The sequence below is a fragment of the Cavia porcellus genome, unplaced genomic scaffold, assembly GCF_034190915.1.
Source record: "Cavia porcellus strain 051 isolate PalLab524CR breed Dunkin Hartley unplaced genomic scaffold, mCavPor4.1 scaffold_28, whole genome shotgun sequence".
Classification (NCBI taxonomy): domain Eukaryota; kingdom Metazoa; phylum Chordata; class Mammalia; order Rodentia; family Caviidae; genus Cavia; species Cavia porcellus.
The window spans coordinates 11,044,216-11,063,715 of NW_026947511.1; the positions used below are offsets into that span (position 1 = coordinate 11,044,216).

The 19,500-nt window shown below is 36.5% G+C and overlaps 1 protein-coding gene across 7 annotated transcripts in view; it reads right to left on the bottom strand.

The window, feature by feature from the left end:
- Minpp1 (multiple inositol-polyphosphate phosphatase 1) overlaps window positions 1-19,500 on the bottom strand; it is a 136,315-nt gene that overhangs the window by 102,426 nt on the left and 14,389 nt on the right. Inside the window, exon 5 of one of the 7 annotated variants that reach the window (XM_063239505.1) lies at window positions 291-19,472. The exons of the other annotated variants lie outside the window; for them this stretch is intronic. Coding sequence (XP_063095575.1) covers window positions 19,466-19,472 — 7 coding nt within the window. The 3' untranslated portion in view covers window positions 291-19,465. Of the gene's footprint in view, window positions 1-290; window positions 19,473-19,500 lie in introns of those variants that run through there. 7 annotated transcript variants of the gene reach the window in all.

Sequence of the window (19,500 nt, forward strand, 5' to 3'; positions counted from 1 at the left end):
GTTCCCACTTTGATAAAAGGAGTGTACATTACTGGAACATCAGGTAATGTTGATATCATTATAAGAGAAATTATATGTTACAAAATTTGGAAATATGTGGCAGAGAACTCAGAAGTTATAGGTACATTTCAGCATTTTATCCAGTTATATGATATAATCATTATGTTTAACATACTACACATTATTAAACGTCATACATAATTAAATAGTTGTCAGTTATGGTCTGAACCAATCAGGTAACTTAATCTTTCTGACCCATTAAGTGTAACTATGTTTCTTTTAGTTTTTAACATTTTATTGTATCTAGTTAAAATAAACATCTTGAGTAATTGGCAAATATGGCATAACAGTTTGCTAGTATTAGAACAACTCAACAGTGCACATAACTGGTTTCTAATGAATACAGTCTTTTTGAATCAGTTACTAATCCAGTTTCAATTGTGTAGCTCTGTTTAATACTGAAGCCTACAAATTGATTCAGCAGAACTTGTAGAAACAAAATTTCTTTAAACTTTGGCATAAGCATAATTTGATGTGGAGGCCTATTGTGACGATTCTCAGAGTCTCTCAGCATTCGTTTAAGGTAAAGAGGCAGACTGACCTTCTCTCCTTCTGGTGAGGTATTAGTAATTAAAAATAATTAACAGCCAAATGTATTTGCAGGTTGAATTCTTAATGACTTGTGCAGGGCTGCATGAGTCATTTTCATTACCTTAGGTCTGACCTATGCTACCTAATAAACTCATCACAGGCTTATTGAGTGTCTTCAGCATAAATATGGTTAATTTCTCCCCCAAATGCATGCTGTGTATTCTCCATGGACTGTATCCCCAGCAATCCATAAATGAACACAGTGATTTAAAAAAAAGCCAACCAAGAAAGGAACACAAAATATGGATCCAACAGCTCCTAGATGACTCAAAGAGGATTACAATAAAAATAATAGTAATTAGTAAAAAACCAGAAGATAGCACAAAGGATATATATATATATATATATATATATATATATATATATATTTTTTTTTTTTTTGGTCCTTTTCGTTTTTATCGGTATCAGGAATCGAACTCACAACTGCCTGCTTGCAAGGCAAGTGCTTATGCCGCTGAGCTAAATCCCCAGCCCCTTACAAAGGATATTTTTTAAAAAGCTGTTCACAAAAGTAATAGCAGAAAATTTTCCAGACATGGAAAAAGAATTTAACACAGAGAACCAATGGAAAGTCATGACTTTCAAACCAATATTTCAAAATGTTCTTAAGGATATGCTAAAAGGAGTCAATTAAGCTAACAACGCCAAAAGGTCCAATAAAATGAATATATCAGGCAGAGCTTGCAATTAAGTAGATGAGAAGAAACACAAAATAGCAACAGGAAATTAATGCAATGACAGGAATAACTTAATACCTATCAATCATACTTATCAATGTAAATGAACTGAAAGCATCAATCAGAAGACACAGATTAGCAGAATGGATCAAGAAACAAAATCCAACATTATGTCACATACAAGAAATGCATTCAACACAAAACTAAATTCAGAGACTAAAAATCAGAGGATGAAAAACAACATTCCATGCAATAGGAACTCAGAAACAGGCAGAAGTAGATATCCTTATTTTCAGACAAAGTGGATTTTAAGCCAAAGCTGATCAAAAGTGGCAAAGAAGGATATTACTTATTGGTTATCAGAACTATTGAACAGGAAGAGATAATAATTACAAACATATATACATTGAGCCACAGTGCATCTAACTTCATAAAACAAACTCTAATGGATATAAAAGATCAGAGGAACATCCATATGATTATGGTACAGGATCTCAATACCCCACTATCATAAATAACAACTATTTCAACTAAGAAATATCAGAGTTGAACCAAATCTCTGAATATGTGTAGTTAATATACATATATATATATATAAAATGTTCTCTTCAACAAAAACAAAATATGCCTTTTGGTCACACACAGTTCTTCCTCCAAAATAAACCACATACTAGCTAGTAAGAATACTTATCCAACTGCAAAAAAATTGAAATTCTACTATGCATATTGTCAAGTCTCAGTTCAACGAAACTTTAATTCAATAGCAAAAGAAACCACAGAAAGTATGCAAACAAAATGGAAATTTAAAAAACATACAATTGAATAATCAATGGGTCAGATAATCTTAAGTTTTTTTAACAATTAAGATAGTTCCTAGAATTAAGTGATAATACCAGTAGAACATATTAGAATGCATGGAGCACAGTGAAAGCAGTCCTATAAGAGAAAGAACGAGAGAGAATATATATATATAAAGAGAGAGACAGCACAAAATAGAAGAGGATAAATACAAAGTAGATAGGGGTTCACACATTTACTCAAATTACATAATCCGTTGTTTCAGAAGTATTTTAATACAGTATCTTTTATACACAAACTCAAATGTGACCATTTTTTCCAAAATTATGGAAAATTAAGCTCATGAACCAAGGTTCTACTCTAGTTTATATTAGTTTATTTAAAAGTAAGCTAGTGTTATTATGTGTTTCTTTTTTGTAAGAATCTTCTTGGTTCGGACAGAGAGAAAAAAATGGCAGCTTGCTAGGAAGCTAGATAGAGAACCTCTCCAGGGAAAAGAGGCCACATGCTAGAATCTGACAAGATGGAGAGGGCCAGACGATTGGAGAATGATTCTCACTAATCCATGAGGAAAGGAAAAATAAAATCAGGAAGAGGAAGGAAAAGCCTGAGTGGAGGCCTGAAGCCCAACATACTCACTGAGACCCATTCCGCACTGTGCTGGGAGTGTCATGGAGTCGGACAATTCAAGGTTGTGCTGAAGCTGGGGCTGCCGATAAAGGGAGTTGGTGAGTCCTGGGCCCTTGGTGGGAGGACGTGGCACAGTGTGGAATGGAGCCAAGGTAGAGAGCTTTATTGGCTCTTGGTGAGTGCTGGAAATTGGGTCCCATGGCATGCGTGGCTCACTGGAAGACATCTTGGAGTAGGGCAGAGCCCGGTGCTGTGGTGGCATCAGTCAACAACCCCTTGCTCAGAGAGGACCGGTGGGAGCAGCTTGGGCTGAACCACGCCACTGGTTGGGAACCAATAGGCAGGGACGAAACTGTTCCAACCCTGTGACTTCTGCCACAGCACAGTGTAAACTGCTGAATTTACTTGCAGATTGACTGGCTCAGAGGGGACGGGCCAGTCCACAGTGTCCCTGCATGCCACCTCAGATATCAGCAAAGTGGAGAGAGCAGCAAGCCCCCAGCCAGCATGCTTTAGAAAAACTGTAAGGAATACAGAGAAGGCCTGAGACCTCCTCCACACACCTGTCTGAAAGAAACCAGAAACATGACAAGAGCAAAGGATAAGACAAAACTTTCAGCTGCTGACCCTGGGAAAATAAGCCCAGGAGAGGTAAATACAGAAGAGAACCAGCCCAGCAACCATGCAATGTTAGCCACAACATCAGCAGACATAAATACATTCGTGACTTCATAGATGAATTTGAAACTGAAATTCAAACTCAAGTGAGGCAAGAAATAAAAAGGTTAATTAAAGAAATGCTAAGCCCCTCTCAAGAAAACACAGAGGGAAAAAGGGAGGAACCCAGAAAAGGAAGAGAAACCTTTGGTAAAGAATATAAACAAAATCTAGAATACATGAAACAGATCCAAAGAGACTACCAGAAAACTAAAAACTCCATTGAAAGCTGGCAAAATGCCTTGACAGAAACAAAAGCTAGCCTTTTGAAACTTGAAGAAAGATTTACAATGTGTAATCATGAAGGAAAAGACCTATTAAAAATAACAAGGAACCAATAAGCAACAATCCAAAGGCTAGAAGATGACAAGAAGATCTATAACTTAAGAATAAAAAATATATTCCGGGAGAACATGGCGGACAGATAACAGAAACTACCGGAGGCTCTCTGAAAGACTTGGCTCAGAAGCCAGGAATGGTGCGGACTAAGGAGACATAAGCAGGTGGAGATATGCTCTGCTGACTCAGGAACGAACTGGGCTGAGAGAAACCAACTTGGAATGCAGTCCTGGTGCTAAAACAGATACAGAAAAGCCTTGGTGTGCAGGCTGGACCCCGCGCCATTGTAAGCCGCGATTTGGGTTTCCCGCCGTGCGGTGGCTGGCTGCCTCTACAGTGGCTCGGCAAGGAGAGAGACACGCAGAAGCTCTGAGAACGGCAATCTGCAAACGGCAGGGAGGCGTGCACTGACTTGTGGTGAGGTAGGTGAGAGAAACTGACACTCTACCACAGTTTGACTCCAGCAGTGGACTTTCTGGGCCCGAGCAGTCCTGCGGGAGCACGGCGCTGTGGCGACTCCAGCCACACATCCCCCTCTCGGGCGGGATTGGTAAAAAGTGCCTGGCCTGCGTGACGCTGCCGGCGGACCTGGTAGGCTGTCCCAACCCAGATCCCAAAGCCTGACAGTGGCCGGGAGGGGAGACGCGTAGGCTGCCTGGTCCGTAACTCCCTGGTGCGCAGCGGTGAGCGGGAACACCTAACTGGCACAATTCGATCAGGCTGTGGCTGACTGGGAGAGAAGCTGGGCCTCTTATATAAGCTTGCATATATAAGGAACAGAGAAGAAGAGGCAGCATGGGAAAAGGCAGCAACAAGAAAGGCTCCTCGGCCCCCAATTCTGAGAAACAGGCAATAGCAGACACCGCACCAATATACATAAGGCACCATATAGAGAGCCTCATAGACCAATTCAGGAATGAAGTTATCAACGACCTGAAGCTAGAAGTAGGCAGAATAGTTAGAGAAATGCTAAGTACCACCCAAGAAAAAACAGGTGGTGGAATGGAAGAACAGAAAAAAAGGGGAGAATTGTTTGATGGAGAAAACAGAGAAAGCATAGAATACGTGAAGCAGGTTCAAAGGGACTACCAAGATACTAAGAAGTCTATAGAAGACTGGCATAACAGCTTGAAAGAAACTAAGGACAGACTATCTGAACTGGAGGGCAGACTTGTAATATGGGAGAATGAAATGAAAAACTTCTTAAAAATAACAAAGAAACAAACAGCAATAATACAAAGACAAGATGATAAGAGGATCCATAACTTAAGGATTAAGAACATAAAAGAAGAAGTAGGGACACAAACAAGTGAACTACAAAAGCTACTCACAGAAATAATCCAGGAGAATTTTCCTAATTTAGCAAAAGGTAAAGATACTCAGATGTATGAGGCATACAGGACCCCAGCTACCTACAACCCAAACAGAGCAACACCCAGGCATATAATAATAAAAATTCCAGAAATTCAATACAAGAACAGAATATTAAAAGCTGTAAGAGACAAGAAACAGACCACTTACAAGGGAATACCCATCAGAATTACAGCAGATTTCTCTGCACAAACCATCAAATCACGAAGAGCGTGGGGTGAAATAATTCAAGCTTTGAAAGATAATAATCTCCAGCCAAAATTGAGATATCCTGCACAACTGTCCCTGGAAATTGATGGAAAAACAAGGTGCTTCCAGGATAAAGAGGAACTGGGGGAATTTGCAACCACCAATTCAACTCTAAAGAGAGTATTGCAGGATATTCTAAAAAAAGAAAAATACAAAGAATCCAGAAATAATAGCAGAGAGGCCACAACGAATGGAGCAGAGAACAAAATGAAGAAGACAAACTGACAGCTACTGACAGAAAAAGAGCTCAACAGAAATGAGGCAGAGAAGATTGGATGATAGGAACAGCTATTTTGGAGAAAATGACATCTTAATAGGTAATACTGATTTAGTATCATCTTGTTTTGAAGTCTCATCTAGCTTTTGTCCTTCTGTCTCCAATGGTCTAAATAGGCTGTATCTTATTGGATTTTATTATGTACGGATAGTATAAGCAAAAACCTTTTAAAGACAAGGAGATTATACAGAAACCATTGTTCATTTTCTGTTAGTCGATTCTAAATACTCTGTAATGCTGTCATTCTCTTGAATGGTTTTACATTGTTTTGATATACTTAATGCTACAGTATACGAAGTTGTACTCAAGGATTTCAAAGAAAGAGACAATATGGTAACTACTTTTAGGTTAGGATTATCTGGTGGTGAAACACTATTCTGCTTAAATGGATATGTTTTGTTCTGCGCTGTTTCGTTGTTATGCCCTCTTTTATCTCAATCTCCACTCCATTATTTACTTTTTTATCTTTATCCTTTTAATTAAAGGAAAAAAATAGCAGGATATATTATAGTAACCCACTTTGACTTTTCATTACCTTGATTTAAAGCCCTGTATTACTCTCACCATCTGGGTTTTAACTGATGTTCCCCTATTCTGTTTTGTTGGATAGTATCAGGTTCGAAAGTTTAGGCATCAGCTGTAAAGATAATGAGATTCATTATGACGCCCATTCTTGTTGACTTTTATCTACTTTTGAAGACCTACAATGTCTCCAATGTTTTGGTTTTGTCAGTTTTATTCTTTACTGTTTTGTTCAATTGTATTATAACTAACGATATAGGCAATTCTATTAGAGATAGCGGGAGGCATTATGGTAACCATTGTTGATCACCTTGTATTATGTTTTTACATTATCTATTATGTCCACCCTTTTGACTTGACCGATTCTGTTCTGTTATGTCACATTTGGTTTTACTCTCTTCCAAAAAAGTAATAAGAACCGTGGGAGCAATAAAACCCAAAATGTGTAATAGTCATGGTACAAAAGAGAGGAAAAGAAAGTGCTCCAAACTATATAACTGCATGTATATTTAAGTGTATAAGATAGAAAATGATATCACAGAGTTTTATTGGATCAATGAACAGAACTGTTTGCAGTATCATTGATGGAATGTCCACTTTACAAGCTTTAATTTTGTGACTTGAACAATTATTTCTAAGATGACAAGATGTAATCCATTAACTAGTGATTTCCTACTGTTCATTTTTTTTCTGTAAATCTGTATAACTTGTACCCTTTCCCTGCTTTTTTTTCTTTTCTCCTTAAATAAAATTAAAAAAAAAAGAATAAAAAATATAAGCAAAGAAGCAGGAGTGACCACAAACGAATTACAAAGAATTACAGAAATAATTAAGGAAAATTTCCCAAGCATAGGAAAAAGAAATGATATTCAAATAAATGAGGCAAACAGAACTCCAGCCAACTACAACTAAAACAGATCTACACCCAGACATATAATCAAGATTCCAGAAATCCACCACAAGAACACAATATTAAAAGCAGTCAGAGAAAAGAAGCAGATCACCTACAAAGGACAAATCATCAAAATAATGACAGACTTATCAACACAAACTATTAAATCGAGAAAAGCCTGGGGGGAAACAGTCCAATCCCTGAAAGAAAATAACCTCCAAACAAGACTGATGTACCCTGAAAATCTCTCTCTCAAAATTAATGGAGAAACAAGATGTTCCCAAGACCATAAGGACTGTGGGAGTTCATGGCCACCAACCCAACCCTACAGAAAATACTAAAGGATATTCTCGAGAGAGAGGGGAAAAAAATATCAGGATTCCAGCAACAGTGGCAGAGAGGAGGAGGACAAGTGGAACAAGGAGGACAGTGGAATGAAGGAGAAAAATGGACAAATAATAGCAGAAAAATAAAATAACAGAGTTGAGGCAGAGAAGGTGGGTTATAATTTTTAACATACATAGCCTAGATACACTAACAAAAAGAAACATAGGCAGAATAGATTAGGAAGCAGGATCCATCGAGATGCTCTGAATAGGAAATATACTCAACCTGAAAGAAGGTTAATAAACTTAAAGTCAAAGACAAGAAAACGAAGCTCTAAGTGACAGGGAACCAGAGAGAAATAGGAACGACTCGTCCAGCAGCCGCACGTAGGTTGGAAAGTTATGACACTTTCGTGTAGTGTAGAACTACACAGCTAGAAGGAATAAAAACCTTGTGGCTTTAGTAAGTAAAGGAGTACAGCTCAAGATCAAGCTCAGGGCTAAAAAGTTCAGCACCACCAAGATAGATAACAGGTTGCCCCTTAATCTAAAAACTAAAGGAGTTAGTGGGACCCAAAATATACAAAGCATCTGGAGAAAGCGAAAGGTGAGGAACTGCCTAAAAAAGGCAGAGGACATTGTTAATAGTGTATCAGGATTTAAAAGCCACAGTAGTCTTATCACTCTGCTTAATTTGATTTTATTTTGTTCCTGTCAGTCTACTCATACTAGATTTGTGGGCACAGATAGCTATCCCCAAAATAGCAGGCTATACCATGCTAACTATCCTTAATTTCCTACTAACTGAAACTGAAGCCTTGTATTACCTACATTGTCTTACTATGACTGATCTTATTTGAAGCTGGTTTGTTAAACTGCTGTTTTGCCTGGACTGATTTTATTCGAATTTGGTATGTTCGATAGTATCAAGTCTAAGAGTAGAGGCAACCATTCTGAAGATGACAAGATGTAATAACACAGTCATTCCGATTTGATTATTAACTGCTTTCGAAGTCCTACAATGTCTCCAAAGTTGTATGTTTATTAACATAGCTATGTAATGCTATGTTCAATTATTATATGTCTGATGATGTGGACAACTCTATTGAAAATAACAAGAGAAAGAATAGTAACTACTGTAGATCACCTAATATTCTAATATTGTGATTTTATATGTCTTTTTCATTTCATATTTTTCTAAGAATTTGTTTTTTTGTTTTGTTATGATCTGTTTTTCCCTATAATACAGAAAGGATAGATATACATGTAGTGATTCACACATGGGGAGAATTTGTAAACAGCTTACGGAACAGATTATATAATGCATGATGTAATGAACAGATACTCTGAAGAAGAAACACTAAGAAACCCAGTGCTAATTCTGTTACATTATGATATAAAATCTAGCAAAACTATTATTCACAGTTCAGAGTGATATTAGTCTAGTCTCATGTTCAATTTCAGCGTACGTAAAGATAAGGACAGCTACTATGAAGAGAATGAGGGACATTATGGCAGTCACTATTGACTTCCCCAATATCAGGTCTTGAAGACCTAAAAAGCCTTCATCATCCTGCTCTGATTAGATTAGTTCTATAATGTTCAGTATGTATTCAATGTGTGTGAAGATGGGGACAACTATTTGGCAGAAAACTAGAGACAATAAGATAGACAGGAAAGATCTCCAGTGGACTTGCTTTGAAATCAGTGTTTCTTAAAATTGTTTCCTTATGATCTGTTTTGTTCTGTTTTGGTATGTTTAATCTTACCCTCTTTAAAGATATGGCAATTCTTTTGAAGATAGCAAGAGGCTTTATAGTAGCCATTGTTGACCACCTTGTATTTTGTTTTTACATAATATACTATTGTCTATTCTTGTTTTAATTGATTGCATTTTGTTTTGTTACCTTTGGCTTTATTCTCTTCAAACAAAGTAATAAGAACTGTAGGAGTAATAATACCTAAAATGTGTAACTGTTATTATAAAAAAAGAGAGGAAAAGAAAGTGCTCTAAAGGATATAACTGCATGTATGTTTAAGTGTGTAAGATAGATAAGTATATTACTAAGTTTTTGTTGGATCATTGAACAGAACTGTTTGCAGTCTCACTGTTTGAATGTCCACTTTGTATGCTTTAATTTTGTAACTGGAATAGTGACTTCTAAGATGACAATATGAAATCTATCAACTAGTGATTTCTTACTATTTGTTTTTTTTGAAATTCTGTATTACTTCTACCCTTTTTTCTGTTTTGCTTTTTTTTCTCTTTAAATAAAATTCTTTAAAAAAAAAAAAAAAAAAGAATCTTTTTGGTTTGTTTTGTGCCCTGAGAAACTGCTTTGAAGATAATGATACAAAGTTTTAATTACTGTTATACTCATTATTTTGTTATGCAATTTTGTTTTTATTTTTATAAAATAGAAAGTATTCATTTTTATATAACCGCTATTGCCTGCAAAATAACCCAGATACAGTGGTTAATGAAAAATAACATGGGGGATGCCCTACATTTACTTCAATAGATTTGTTGAAGTTTTAAAAAGTAACAGGGTAGATGTTACTTGTCGGTTGTCTTACTTTCTTCTTCACTGAGAGAATACACAACACCCACAGCTGTAAGAAGGAAAGGTGCACTCTAGCTCATGGTTTGTCGAGGTTTCAGCCCATTGTTAGGAGGCTCCAAAGCAAGGTGGCATAGGAGTGGAGAAATGTCACAACCATGGGAAGCAGAAAGAGATCAAGAGAGGAAGGAGGAAAATAGTCTTCCAGGCTAACCCCCAGTGATCCACCTCTTCCAACCAGGCTTTACGTCCCAAATCACATTTAGCTATAAACTCATCAGTGGATTAGTTCACTGACAATCATCATGCCCCGATAATCCAATCGGCTCCAAAGAGCACCCCTAAGGCCACATGAGGCTTTGTGGGGACATTCATATATAAACCACAATAATACTTTCTAATTAAGTAAAAACATTCCCAAATATTAATCTCAGAATACATAGGACCTAAAAATCAACACAAGTAATTAAAGGGGAAAAATTTTTTTTCAGTTAGCATGTAGAACCAACCTACCCAGCATGACTTGTTTTCCAACATTGTCCAACTCAGGTCATCAAATTAATATACTTAGCATCCCACAAACTCCAGTTTCAGTCTCACACAGGCCTTTGCCTGATATTCTTCCTTGTTTCAATGTTATCAATATTCTTTTCTAGCCAAACTGTATCTTAGGGTGATCATCATGATGGTGTTGGCAATTATCTAAAAATAGCTATCTATTAAGCACTTATTCACAAAGCATAGTGGTAAAATAAATGTTTGTATTTGAGGTGTATTTGTGTGGTATACCTACATATATGAAAATATAATTGTATCCAAACTTCTCTGCATCTTGGCAAATGAATATCATCTGTATTTTCATTTGGTTTAGAAAGGCTGCACAAGGATTTAAATTTTAATGCGCTTCTAAAACCAATGAAAATCGTATCATTTCATTCCTTTTGCTTAAGACCTAACTTACACCTTACATCTACCAAACAGCCTTTTCTAATTACACTGACCCTGATATTATTCCCTTTCCTAAGCATCCACATACTTTTATGTAAATTAGTTTTTAAAGTATCATCTTTACTAGATGTGAGCAACTAAAATGTAAATATAATTTCTTATTCAGGTGTGAATACTGTTCCTAATGTCTACTACTATGCCTACCACATTTTATGTGCCTCAAAATGCTCACTGAACTGAAATGAATTGAGTTTTGCATTATAGAATCATGCAGTCATTCATTATCTTTTTAGTTGGTAGAAAAATTCCTTCTACAGAAGTTCTGACACATTTATTCAGAATCAACTAGAATACTTGTATGACAGGAAATTTACTACTTTACAAGCCTATTTTAAAAAATCAACATTATTAAAACGCCATGGGACTTCTTAAAGTAACTGGAATAAGATCTGCCTGCTGGTTCAACTCTTTAGAGCAATGTAAAATAGGCCTACTCTCCAAATATGTCAAGAACAAATGACAATCAATTTGAAAGTGATTCTAAAATAGCTGAATATAATGCAACAACAAAGAGTTTCAAAATATTTGTGAAGGAAAAATACTTGTAAAACTATACTTAATGCAATAAAGAGATTAAAGAAACTTTGGTTATCTCACATAACTGACTTCAAATATAATATTGAATGAAAAAACATAAAAACATACAGGAAGGCTTCATTAATAAAGGAAAACTATAAGCAATGCCTTACAAATACGTAAGTAAGTTGTATTAGGAGGTTTACTAGAGTGATAGCAATGTTTTATTTCTTTATCCAGTTGATGTATACATACTTGTTCAATTTATACACTTTAGGATGGCCTAGGACTCACTACATAGCTCAGGCTGGCCTCAGGCTGGCGTTAGCTTTGCATGCTGGGATCACAAGCGTGTGTCATCATGCCGGGCTATACATAAAATTTTTAAAACCCACAAATACAAAGTTAAGCAAGTCCTCAATACTTTGAGAGCATTTTGTCTTGGCAACCACTGAGAAGTTGCTAAATGGTCTACGTAGGAGTTGGATATGATCAGCAATGCATCTTGGAAGAAAGACTGATAGTACACTGAAGTAGAATGGAAATGACACTGAAATCAGGGAAGCCTCGGAGAGGCAGTTGATCATCTGAGACAGATGTTATAGTTGATACACAGTGTTAATGTGACACGTTTTGAAGTTTAACTAAGAGAATTAACAAGGAGTCAGGATCCTTACTTTGTAAATATCTTCATCCCTGTGCAAGAGGGCACAGAGATTTTGAGAGTGTTATATCTGCCTGGGGGACCTGCTAGAGGGTGGGGTGGTGGTGGCTTTCATACAATGCAAGGGAAGAAAAGAGGCTTACTTTTCTTTCCTTTAGCTCTGGCTTTTGTTGGCTGCTCCCCTGAAGTGTTGCCCCAGTGCTATGTCACCCTGCCTTGGAACCAGCTGATTATGAACTGAAACCTCCACAGGTAGCTAAATAAACCACTCCTTATTTCAATTTGGGTGTTATTTACTTTGTCCTAGCAAGTAGAGAAAAGTCTAGATAAAGTTTAGATAACAGTCTAACATGAAGTGGCAGGAGTGAGGATGGAACAAAGTGGTACAGATAAGCATAAATTGAAGGTTTAAAAAATAAAAAAACAAAATACAAGTACATACAGAGGGTAAGTGCAATGTAGTCAAGAATGATGCAAAAGAAGCTTAAATACCTTGTGGCATCTTTCATTTGAGAAAGATGAAGTGTAATAAAACACAAAATAAAGCACTGATAGAAGGAAGTAGGGAGACACTGTAAATCTTTTACAACTAGAAAGGAATCCACGAGATGTACAGCCAGGTGGGGAGTTAGAGAGGAAAGAGAAGTCCAAACTTTAAAATGTGTCATGTCCATGTAAACAACCCAGTGAACGTAAACATGTTTGAAAAGGTGAATTAAAAATAATAATGAAAATGAGTAAAGGAAATCTAAAGATAGAGGGAGAGGGATGGATGGAGAATAGAATGGATATAAAAATAATCTAGATGTGTTAGATATATGTACTTACTTGTTTAAATGAGTATAAATTTCATATATTATAAACCTGCACTAATAAAAAAAGAATGATGTGTAGGTGTGTGGCTTGAATGTCTGGGAGGATAACAGTGGCACTAACTAAAAGAGAAAAATACAGGAAAAAAAGGATTGTGGATATTTTTCATCACTACATATTGGGGGTAACAACTATATCCCTGATACTATAGCAGGCGCTGAAGGGAGGGCAGTGACACCCAGACACCACAGACTGTCTAGTGACAGTGAAAAAGTATTTATCCAAAAAGGTAGTTAGATATCTGAATCTGAACTTAGAGTATGGACAAGTTAGCAACATAAACTTTTAATTTAGTCAGTACTTGGAATAACTAGCATTAAAAGGGATTCCTGATATACCTAATTAAATTCCACAGAGTTCTGATTTCAGACAGGTAGCAAAAGGATCTATAATCTACATGGATTTCTAAAACATTTAAAAGACTGAATTCCTCTTATTACAATGGGTTAAATGATCACACATTTACAGTGCCCATACCTTAGATACAGTTTCTGCTATACACTGATTTCAATGCTGCCATCTTATGTTAAAATACAGAACTACAGAAACCAGGGAGCTGAGGTGCTGCCAGGTGAGTTCCAGGACACCAATGCAGGCCTGGGGAGAGTTTAAGATCATCGCTGCCAGCAGTTAAGTGCCTGCCCAGCTTCCAGCTACACTAGAATAGGCTTTGAAGGTTTCGCGGCCTAACTGGCCCATCCCCAGCGAACTTTTTTCAACCAGGGGAGCTAAGGCCTCACGAGGTGAGTTCTAGCACACCAATGTGGGCCTAGGGAGAGTTTCCAATCATCGCTGCCAGCATATAAGTGCCCAACCAGCATCCAGCCACACTAGACTAGGCTCAGCAGGTTTTGCGGGTCTAACCAGGCCATGCCCAGTGACCTCCTCTCAATCCAGGGAGCTGAGGCTGTGCGAGGTAAGTTCCAGCACACGGGCACTAGCCCAGGGAGAGCTTTGGACCATCACCCACAATGGTTAGTAGCCCACCCAGGTTGTTAGAACACTGAAGGTGGCACGGGAGGTCCTGAGGGCCTCACTGGACCACGTTCAACAACCTCCATTCAGTCCCAGGAGCCAAGGGCATAGGAGGCGATTTCCAGCATTCCCAGAAGCAGCTTTGCAACACTGCTGGAAACACAGAAATACAGGAAAATGACAAAAGACCAAAATGTAATCTCAAACCTGCAGCCCATCCCAAGAAACCCTAGGAGCATGTACATAGAAGAAAATATAAGCCATACAAATGAAATACCTGATATAATAGCAACTGAAATAAAGAAGCAACTCCAGGAAGCTACAAAGGAGTTCAAATTAGAAATAATCTACCAGGTAAAAAGAAGAAATGATAAAAGTAATGAAAGAGATGCTGAACACAGCTAAAGAAGACACAGTTAAAAAATTAGAAGAACAATGCAAAAAAACAGATTCCTTGAATGAACAATATAAGAAACAAACAGAATACACGAAGCAGGGTCAAAGAGATATACAAGAAATCAAAAATTTCATTGTAAGTTCTCAACACCGCATCAACGAAAGTGAAGATAGAATTTCAGACCTTAAAGACAAGATTGTAGCTAGTGAACAAGAAAGGAAAGATCTTTTAAAAATAAGGAATCTGGGAAATAACAATTCAATAGCTATAAGATGATGCAAAGAGAAACAATATAAGATAGGGATAAATGAAAAAGAAGGGGACAACACAAAGGACATCAAGAGGATATCTAGAGAAGTAATAGCTAAAAATTTCCCAAACATGAGCATGGAAGCTGACATGCAGATTACTGAAGCATATAGAATTCCAAATAGCCATAACCAAATTAAAACTACACCCAGACATATAATAATCACCATTCCTGAAATCAAACGTAAGATCAGAATATTAAAAGCTCTTAGAGAGAAAAGACAGATCACTATAAAGAAAAACCTCTCAGAATCACAGCAGACTTCTCAACACAATGAAGCCAAGAAGAGCATGGAGCGAAGTATTTCAGATACTAAAGGAAAACAACTTCCAACCCAGACTATATACCCTGAAAAACTATCCCTCAAAATGGATGGAAAAATAAGATACCTCTATGACAACAACAGCTGAAGAACTTCATGACTCCAAACCAACCCTGCAAAGAATACTGAAAGACAATGTACATACACATAGGAAAAAACCACTAAGCAAGGCAGACAATTAAACAGAATGGAAAAGTAAAGATACAACAGCAGAAAGAGAAGATGTCAACAATAAACCTATATATAACAGTCATAACCATTAATGTAAATGGTTTCAATTCACGAATTAAAAGAAACAGACTGGCAGAATGGATCAAAAAACAACAGTCAACCATATGCTGTCTACAAGAAGCCCATCTAACCCAAAAGTAAACTCATAGACTGAAAATCAAAGGATGGAAAAATCCTTCATGCAACGGGAACACACAAAAAAGCAGGGTAGCTATTGTGATTGCAGACAATGTGAACTTCAAACCAAGAATGATCCCAAGAGAAAAGGTCACTACATACTAGTTAGGGTAAAACTTCAAGAGGAAGAGATAACAATCTTAAATATATATGCACCAAATTCCATAACAACTAGCTATACAAAGCAAGTACTAACAGAAATGAAAGAGCAAATAAGCAGTAACACAATTATTAACAAGAGACCTTAACACACCATTGACACAAAGGGACAGATCAACCAGAAGAAAAATCAGCAGAGAAATAACAGAACTGAATCACACCTGTGAACAAATGGAACTGATAGACATATACAGAGTGTTCCAACCAACAGCATCAGAATATACATTGTTCTCAGCAGTACACAGGAAATTCTCTAAAATAGAGCATATAGTAGCCCACAGATCATATTTAAGTAAATGAAAAAGAACTGAAGTTACTCATGCATGTTATTGGATCATAGTGCCATGAAACTAGAAATTAAGGAAAAAAGAAACTGCAAAAACCCCACAAACACATGGAAATTGAATAATATACTCTTGTGCAGTCAGTGGGTCACAGGGGAAATTAAACCATACCTACAAGCAAACGAAAATACAAATACAACTTACTAGAGTCTGTGAAATGCATCAAAAGCAGTCCTCAGAAGAAAATTTATTGCACTGAGTTCCCACATCAGGAAAACAGAATGAACACAAATAAGCAAACTGATGCTATACTTCAAATATCTAGAAAAAGAAGAGCAAGTCAAGTGCAAAGCCAAAAGAAGGGAGAAAATTATAAAAATCAGAGCAGAAATTAATGCAATACACACAATCCAAAGAATGAAAGAATCAAAGAGTCAGTTCTTTGAAAGAATAAAATTGATAAGCCTATAGCCAACCTTATTAGAAAAAGGAAAGAAAATGCTCAAATTTATGCAATAAGGAATGAAAAAGGTGCAATCACTACACACTCTGTGGAAATACAGAAGATCATCAACACCTGTTTCAAAAACCTCTACTCTCATAGGTTTGATAACACAGAAAAAAATGGACAGATTCCTAGAAACACATGAACTACCAAAACTGCGTCTAGAAAATGTAAAACTGCTGAATAACCCAATTTCTATCAATGAAATTGAAAGTGTAATTAAGTCCTTACCTACAAAGAAAAGCCCAGGCCTAGACAGATTCACTGTGGAATTCTACAAGAAATACAAAGAAGACTAAATGCCAACACTTCTCAACTCTTCAATGAAATCAAAAGGGAAGCAATTCTTCCTAAGTCATTCCTGAAAGCAAGTATTAGGCTAGTACCAAAAACTGAGAAAGACCCAACTAAAAAGAGAACAACAGGCTAATCTCCCTAATGAATACAGATGTAAAAATTCTCAATAAAATATTGGCAAATAGGATGCAGCAAATCATCAAGAAGATTATACATCATGACCAAGTGAGATTCATCCCAGGCATGCAGGGATGGTTCAACATATGCAAATCAATAAATGTAATCCACCATATCAATAGAACCAAAATTAAGAATCACATGATCATTTCTATAGATGCAGAAAAAGCTTTTGATAAAGTCCAACACTCATTCTTGATAAGACCCTTACAGAAAATTGGAATAGATGGCCTTTACCTCAATATGATAAAGGCCATCTATGACAAATCAACAGCCAGCATCATATTAAAAGGGCAAAAACTGAAAGCCTTTACCTTAAAACCAGGCACAAGACAAGGATGTCCCTTATTTTCGCTCTTATTCAACATAGTACTGGAAAGACTAGCCAAGTAATTAGACAAGAGAGACAAATAAAAGGGGTAAAGATAGGAAAACAGGAAGTTAAATTATCATTATTTGCAGATGACATGATACTGTACAAGAAGATCCCCAAAACACCATTGAAAGACTCCTACATCTAATAAATAAATTCAGCAATATAGCTGAATACAAAGTAAATACTAAAAAATCAATAGCATTCCTATACACTAACCATAAATTCACTGAGAGAGAAATGAGAGAAGCCACACCCTTCACACTAGCATCCAAAAAATGAAATACTTAGGAATTAATCTCACGAAAGTAAAAGATCTATACAGGGAAAATTACAATACCCCGAAAAAAGAAATTGAAGACGACCTCAGAAAATGGAAATCCCTTGTTCATGAATAGGAGGAATAAATATTGTGGAAATGGCCATTCTCCCAAAACTGTTATACAGATTCAATGCAATCCCAATGAAAATACCACTAAGATACTTCATAGATCAAGAGAAATCACTCCTAAAACTCATCTGGAACCAGAAGAGACCTAGAATAGCAAACGCAATTGTAAGTAGCAAAGGCAAGGCAGGAAGCATCATAATCTCTGACTTGAAGTTATACTACAAAGCTACTGTAATGAAATCAACATGGCACTAGAATACAAACAGATTTGAAGATTAGTGGAATAGATTAGAAGATACAACAACACTACAAACACACCCAACCACCTTATCTTTGATAAAGGGGCCAAACCTATTCACTGGAAGAAAGATAGTCTCTTTAATGGTGTTGAGAAAACTGGCTCTCCATACGCTGAAAACTAAAGCTAGACCCATGCCTATCATCATGTACTAAACTAAAATCTAAATGGATCAAAGATCTGAATATTAAAACAGAAACACTAAATCTGTTGGAAGACAAATTAGGTAAAAATCTTGAAGACATAGGGGTAGATAGAGAATTCATGAACAGGAATCAAAGCGCACAGGAAAAAATTCCAAGAATCAATAACTGGGATCATGCCTTATCAAAGAGTTTCTGCAAGTGGAAAGAAATCTCCAGCATAGTGAAAAGAAAACACACAAACTGGGAAAAAAATCTTAGTGAACTGTCCCTCAGACAAAGGACTTCTGTATAAAACATATAAAGAATTTAAAAAAATCAGAACCCCAAAATTCAAAGACCCAATCCAAAAATGGGAACACACAGAATACACAGATGAATACACAGTTGTCAGATGAAAAAATACAAATGACATATGAAAAAATGTTCACCATCATTAGGCATTAGAGAAATGCAAATCAAAACAACACTGAGATTCCATCTCACTCCAGGAAGAATGGCCAAGTTAAAGAAAACTACCAACAACAAATGCTGGAGAGGCTGTGGGGGAAAAAGGAACTCTCCTGCATTGTTGGTGGGAGTGTAGACTGGTGCAACCACTATGGAGGTCAGTCTGGAAAGTCCTCATAAACCAGGGATTGGAAGTCCCATTTGACCCAGCTAATCCACTTCTGGGCATATTCCCAGAACTGAAAACATCATACCACAGTGATATATGTGCACCCATGTTTATAGCAGCACCACTTGTAGTAGGCAGATATGGAAACAACCTAAGTTGTTCCATCAACTGAGGAATGGATAAAAAGTTGTGGTATTTTTATACAATGGAATACTACTCAGCTATAAAGAGTGATCACATTGAGTTATTTATAAATAAATGGATGCAACTTGAGATCATACTCATAAGCAAAATAAATCAAACTCACATGTATAAGTACCGTATAGTCTCCCTAGCATTGCTTACATTGTTCTGTTCTGATGTGCTTTGTTCTGTCCTCTTTTATCTTAATCTCTTTAAAATAAAATTAAATTAAAAATTTATAAAAAGAGATCTTAGTAACATGTGACATGTGTTTGATGCTTGATATATTCCAAGAAATCATCTTGTTTAATTTTTATTACAAATCTCTCATATAAAAGCCATTATTGCCAAAAAAAGAACTACCAATCTTAAAAACCATAACCTTATTCTACTATAAAATCTGAATATATCAAAAAGTTGAAATTAAGAGCTTATGAAAATATAGAAAAAGGATTAACACTGAGAATTATTTAATGACAAAAACTTACTTATTGGGGCTGGGGATTTAGCTCAGCGGCATAAGTGCCTGCCTTGCAAGCAGGCAGTCGTGAGTTCAATCCCTGGTACCAATAAAAACAAAAAAGACAA